Below are 6,936 nucleotides of genomic sequence, written 5' to 3' on the forward strand. Positions count from 1 at the left end.
CTTGTGACTTGTTGTGGACAGTAGAATGTGACAGAAATGATGTTATGCTAATTCTGAGCCTAGGTCTCAAAAAGTCTTACACCCTTCTGCTTGTTCCCTTGTACATTGCCCAGGCCGATCTGTATCTGTACAGGCCTGAGCTAACCTGTTGAAAGATTAGAGACTACATGGATCAGATACAATCCACGCCAGCCAAGGCCACCCTAGACCAGATAGTCCCCAGCCAACCTATCAGCTGACTGCAGGTGTACGAATGAGCCTATCCAAGACAAGAGGAACTGCCCATCTGAGCCCAGCCTAAATCATTAAATCATAAAACAAGTTACGTAGTTGTGATTTTAAGTCACTAAGTGTTGGGTTTGTTTATTGCACAGCAAAAACTACTACACTTACTTCCCAGCCTGTAACAGTGTGGGCTAGTAAATGAACATAGACTTTGGTGTCAGACAGACTTGGGTTCAAATCCTGCCTTTGTTGCTTATTAACTGTGTGGTCTTAGAGAGTTTTCTCATCTGCTTCATTTTTTTTTTTTTTAGAAACTTGTTCATTTTCCGTCAACCTTATTTCCATTTTCCGAGTTTGTGGAAGAACAGCTTAAGACCACTCAGTGGTTGTTCCTACCCACTCAGTGGCCTGAGCAGTGGGAGCTGCAGACCAGTCTTCAGTGGCAGGCTGAGCACTCCAGTCTTCAGTAGGGAACTGCTGAATAGGCACAGAGGGCACCTGCACGCCTTCAGACCAGTCTGCAACCTCAGGTTGAGTAGCAGTGAACTCAGGAGCAGGAGCAGTCCATTCACCCTGAAATTCCTCCTTGGTCACAGCCTTTTCAGCAGCAGCCTGCTCTTCCTTTTCAATCTCTTCAGGATCTCTGTAGAAGTAGAGATCAGGCATGACCTCCCATGGGTGTTCACGGGAGATGGTACCCCGCATGCGCAGAACTTCCCGGGCAAGCATCCACCACATCAGACCCACAGAGTGAGCTCCCTTATTGTTGCATGGGGTGGCTATGTCCACATAGCGCAGGGGAGAGTCTATGTTACACAGAGCAATGGTAGGCAGGTTAACATAAGACGCCTCTGTGAGAGGCTGGTGGTCAGCCCTGGGATCAGTTACCACCAGAAGTCTCGGTTCCCGGAAGGCTGCCTGGATCTGGTTAGTGAAGGTTTCAGGAGTGAAGTGGCCAGCAATAGGAGTGGCTCCAGTGGCAGCAGCAAACTTCAGCACAGCTTGCTGGCCAGTATTCCTGGAGGATATGACACTGACGTCAGCTGGGTTTTCAATGGCAACAATGGCACGAGCTGCCAGCAGCAGCTTCTCCCAGGTTCTCTTCAAATTTATGATGTAGATGCCATCACTTTTCCTTTTGTAGATGTACTGTTCCATCTGGAAGTCAAGGTTGGTGCCACCTAAGTGGGTTCCTGCTGCAAGGAATTTGAGGACATCCTCCTCCTTCATTTGCAGGACGTCAAGGGCTCCGGACATTGTGAAAGCTTCCCTTTTAAGTTACGACGGGAACCCAGAACAACGCTGTATGGACCCCTCGCCGGGCAGCGGGGAAAGGCTCATCTGATTCATTTTTGAAATGGGCATACAATTTCCACACACAGGTTGTCATGAGGAGTAAATAAGACCTTTTATATAAAGCTAGCAACACAGAGCTTAATATATTATAGTTGCTGTATAACTGAGGTTCTGTCTAAGAACCAAGGTGATACCTTCTTAAAGTTCAAGGTGTAGGAGGTGCCATCTTTCTGGGAAGCAAGTCTTCTGTCACTGATTGTGTGTGATTTGCTTTCATTTTTCAGAGAAAACATTCTTTAAGCCATATCTTGACCGTTTTCATTGCCATTTGCACTCTTCAACTTTTGTTTACCTGAAGACTAAGATAAATAGTGTCTGTTCCTGCAAGATATTTGATTGATGATAACCTTGGTGTTCTGCACTAGAGATCTCCAGCGATCTGAGACACAAAACTCTGCAGACATGAAGGAGTAAAAAGAATCCCACCGATTCCTTTAAACAAAAGTTATCATGCTGCCAAGTGCTGTGGAATTACATAATTATCAGTTTTGCTTTGTTAGATAATTGTGCTTTTAAAACGCTTTCCTGAAAATAGCTTTAAAAATACTTTCTCTGAAATTTAGGGATAATTTGAGGGGGTTTTGTCCGATTTTCTTGTTGCTAAAATGCTGCAAGAAACGACATTATTAAAAGTCAACCAGAGCAAAGTTAGGACATTTTTTTTCATCTTTATTCTCCTCTCTGACACAGAAGAGGCTGTTTCATTTCGCTGGGTCTCATGTTTTCCACCCACTCTCAGTGTAAGTGGGATGGTCTAGAGATTCATGGAACACTTGCAAAATTCTTGAAATTTCAAACCAGGAAGTTTCTATGCAAGTGAAAAGGACAAAGACCACATACAAAAGACAATGGTTATCCAGACCCAGCCATGACTGTCCTGTTTTCATGTTGCAAAAATCGCTATGCTGCAGTTGTTGTTTTAACAAAAATTCTATTAACTTTGGAAAATTACTCTGTTTTTTCATTTAGACCACTCATAAGGTTTTAGATCACATATTTACCAACTTCAGGTTCAAAAAATCATCACAAGTTTCAAATATTGCAAAGCATGACATTAAAAAGTCAAGACTCCTAACAGTAGCTTCAGATCATCTAGGAGAATATTTTTTCCACTAGGGTATCCATATCTGCCAGCTTGAACAGCAGGCCAGGCTCACTCTCTCTAGCTGTTTCCTTTTCTAACTCCTCATTTCTCCTAAGTCACAATTGTGGGCACTCAGGATACCAGCAGGTGTTTGATAGCTCTCTTAGTTGGTTTGGATATTGGAATTGCACTATCACCCAGAAATTATGGAGCAATTTCTTACTGAAGACTACCCTCAAAGTCTGTGAGGTCGACGGTTACATGGCACTCCGAGCCCAGGAGGGTGTATGTTTGAGCTTGGAAGAGCACACGACTTGCATTCCTGTTCTGCACTTGGATGACCTGGCCCAGGAAAGAATTTCTTCAGGGTTTGGTGCAGTATTTGAATGTGGCTTTTAAACAATAATATGATATTCTTTCTCTGATTGATAAAGAAAATGAAGTGTTGGGAAGAAATCCTACTCAGTGATGGAGTCATTTGTACCACAGCTGAACCTCCTTATGAAATCTGATACTTTATCTTTGATATTTACAATTGTGATATATTAACCTTGAGGTTATGAGTTCAGCCTCTCTGAGATACTGAATATGTCACTGACATTTGCCACTTGGAATTATAGAAGAGGTCTTTTTTTATATTATCAATGACATCACAAAACTATTTTTACAGTCTCATCTCCATAATTTAATGTAAGCACACTTCTTGACTGCAATCATACTTTAAGGTGGGAAGAGCAGAGTTGTTCTTGTTGCCCGTTTCTTCTCACAGCATGCTGAGCAGGCAAATACTAAGTGGCTGTGGTTTGATCATGACCATGATGTTTACAGCTTCCAGGACCAGAGGGCATGCTGTTGACCACTGACTAGTCTCAGTCAAAGCTGTGTATGGGTTGTCTTGCAGGAGCAGGCCCTTAACTGTATAGGAATATTCTTTTTCGTTTTACATGTGGCTGATGCTCCATCAGCCCTGACCTCAACACTGGTTTTCCAGTTTAACACAGCTCCTCAAACAATCTCTTCTCCCGGAGCATGAAAGTCATTGAACACTTCTCCCTCATATACATGCCATGAATATGTCAAGAGTTGGATATTTTGCAGTGCTTTGTCCAAATCTAAGCTGAAGTCACTTCTATCATGTACACACACATAATGCAGATTGCTCTTTCCTATTGTATCCAATTTTTCAACATAGTGACTGTGTATGACTCATAATAGTCTGGTGAGTTCCATATCAACAGGACATTAGAATTACGTCCGGTGTTGTGGTTAATAGAAATTCAAAAGCAATCTAGAGAAAAGAAACTGAATTGGTATGAGAAATTGCTTCAGATTTCACGAGCCAGGCAACTTCTCTGACATCGTATCAACGAAATTTCTTTGTACCATTTTCAGTTTCAGTATGTCTCATACATAGGCATGAAAATACATATACATTTTACAAAGGTGCTTATGCACATGTATGTCTTTAACTTTGTGTGCTTACACATCTTATTCTGGAATCTTAGGACTGGATATTATTTACTTATTATCTCTTCGTTTTTGAGGGCAAATTTGGCAATTCAATAGAGATTACACATATTTTTGCTCTGTAGTCTAGCTTTTTCAGACTTAAGCCCAGCTCAGTTTTGTAGCTATTATATCTAATTATAGGCAGTGTTCTGAGAAATGCTGATCAAGTTTTAAAAGTAACGTAGTATCTCATGATACTTGAAATCTTGCCCTGAATCTACTATTATACTGTAAGGACTTGAGACTGTTTTGGACTTTCCTTTTATTACTATTCCACATTTGAAAATTGATTAGTAGTTTTGCAAATGAGTTTGTTTTTATTGCTATAATACAGAAACAATTATGTGCAGCTTGCTTTTATGGCACTGAGTGCCATATTCTCGGGCATCAGGAGGGCCCAGATGGCAACTTTAGCAGACATTGGAAACAAACTGATTCGCTTAAAAGCAGGAGCTTGTATCCAGGAAAAGTGGTAATGCATTTTAGATATATTCCTTAAATCATGTCTACACACAGCTGACACACAGTTCTCTGACTAGAGTAAGAAGAAAGATTATACGCGTCAGTGACATCCATGGGTAATCCCGTAGTCTATCTTAGGCAGCAGTTTTGACTTCTTTTTCCTTTTTGAAACCTTCCACTAGTGTGGACTTGGATGAAACATGATGAGTCTTTCCAACCAGACTGAGGCATTTGGGGTGACTTTAAGGTAGATAAGAGTCACCAGCTGAATGAAAGTTGCCACTGACTGGGTCAGTTGTCAGCATTGGGGAGGGATCAGATCAGCCATAATGCAATCATTTCCAACATCCTACTTTCCTATCTTTCTGCTGGTAGGGAGGGCAGAGTAGTTAGGGCTTGAATCAAGGCTTGCCAGTTGCTTACTGTGAGGAGGTGATGCTTGAGTGAGGGCTGCACAGGGGCAGATGAAAGATGAAAGCAGTGCAAGGAAAGAGATGGTGGCCAAGACAAAGCAAGGAATTTGCACTAGCTGGAGCCCAGAGTATCCATGGGGGAATGGCAGGAGATGAGGATGGACAGGTAGACAGGACTAGAGGTTGAAGGGTCTTGAAGGGCATTCTAAGGGGTTTAGATTTTAACTCTCAGGAGACATAGAGCCATTGGCAGATTTTAAATGGAGAAATTACGTAACCACTCGATCAATATTGAGAAAGATTTCTTTGACTCTAGTAAGGCTGATGATCTGGGAGTAAGGATGAAAAGGATGCAGCAGCGTAATGGAGGAGATGCTTGGGATGTTCTAGCTGGGATGTGGGATGTAACGAGAGTTTGAATAAGGCAATGGCAGGGAGGCAGAGAGGAGGAAGAGGAGAGAGCAGAGGATTTGGTGACTGGACGCAGGATTCATATTAATCCCTGAGTTTATGGCTTGGACAACTGAATCAAATAAGACCAAGAATCCAGTAGGAGAGACAGATTTTGGGGGAAAGATGATGAGTTTTGTTTTGGATATGTCATAAGAGGTGCCTGAGTGATCTGTGAGGAGTTGTCTGGTAGGCAACTGAGTTGGATCTTGAGAGAGATGAGATGAAATTGTTCTCAAGTCAAAACGAAGGATTGGATAAGATAACGCAGGGAGAATCTACCAAAGATAAGAATAAAGCTCTGAGAAATAGCAATTTAAGGAATCATTGGAGGAAGAGAGACCCACAACGCAGTAAAAATGTTTGCTTTAAGGTGCGGTAGAACCGAAAGCAACCAGTGCTTTAGAAGTCAGGAGAGGGGAGAGTTTTCAGTGAAACGAAATAAAACAAGGACTGAATTGTGCTCACTGAGTCTGGCAGATCAGAGGTCGTTAGGAGTGCAGTGAAAGCAGCAACGCGGCAAGAGAAAAAGCAAGTCAGACTGCTGCAGATCTGAGCAGCTCAGCAGAAGAGAGGGAGTGTAGATGGGAAATGCGAAGGGATCTCTCGAGAAGTTTACCTGGGGAGGTTAAGAAGGGAGATGGTGACAGCTGGGGGCGAGGAGGCACCTAGAAATGTTCTATCAATGTGACGGGAAGAAATGTAAAGTGTCACTGAGGAAAACACTGCAGATTTGTTGGAATAGTGATCTATGTAAGACTCTGAACTTTTCTCCTTTCTCGAGATCTCAACCTGGAGTCATCTGGGGTAATGCTGTGAAGTAGGGAAAGTTCTCTTGCAAGCTCCATCACCCGCTTATCTAGGTCTCCCTGCAAGCTTCTCCTGAAAACACAATGGTGTCCCACCCAGGCTTGATCTCCTGGAAATGTTTCTACCTCCGTCCTCAACAAAGCCTACCTGGTGTCCTGAATATGTCAGTCAATTTCCCTGCCACATGTATTTCCCCCTCCTGGCTTAAAACATCCTCTGAAAAGCCTCAGAGAGGCAATCACCCCATCCTCTAGCTTCCACTTCCATCCTACTTCTTCTAGCCTCTTTCCCATGGAGTCATGACTGTTGGGACCAGGGCTGGACACCTCCCCGAAAGAAGCCAATCCAGTGATTGGCCAGCAGTTTAAGCGGCCTGGTCAGAATAAATAACTGGGCCACGTATATTCTGTCTTTGGAGAAACTGGATTCTGAGATGTAGCAATTGTGGAGGACCTTTGAGAGTAAGGTCATGATGTGGTGGCCAATCTCCTTTTGGATGTCTGTGATATTTCTTCAGATGGCCTTAAGAGATCTTGTGCTCCTCGTCAATTAACCTGAGCTGCCTGAGTGAATTTTGCTCACTTGCAACCCAAATGGCTCTGACACCTAGCCTAGACCACCAGGGCT

General features: G+C 42.9%; 1 protein-coding gene across 1 annotated transcript; it reads right to left on the minus strand.

The window, feature by feature from the left end:
• Positions 1–517: 517 nt before the first annotated feature.
• Positions 518–1,555, minus strand: LOC100050506 (small ribosomal subunit protein uS2). The gene has a single exon (XM_001489586.5). It carries the CDS (start codon positions 1,480–1,482, stop codon positions 595–597), a length of 888 nt encoding a protein of 295 aa, XP_001489636.1. The 5' UTR covers positions 1,483–1,555; the 3' UTR covers positions 518–594.
• Between the last annotated feature and the right edge of the window lie 5,381 nt (positions 1,556–6,936).

This window comes from Equus caballus, chromosome 16, assembly GCF_041296265.1.
Source record: "Equus caballus isolate H_3958 breed thoroughbred chromosome 16, TB-T2T, whole genome shotgun sequence".
Lineage (NCBI taxonomy): Eukaryota > Metazoa > Chordata > Mammalia > Perissodactyla > Equidae > Equus > Equus caballus.

What these genes read in the sequence shown, in the direction of transcription:
- LOC100050506 (XM_001489586.5), bottom strand. Translation starts at nt 1,482, where the DNA reads ATGTCCGGAGCCCTTGACGTCCTGCAAATGAAGGAGGAGGATGTCCTC.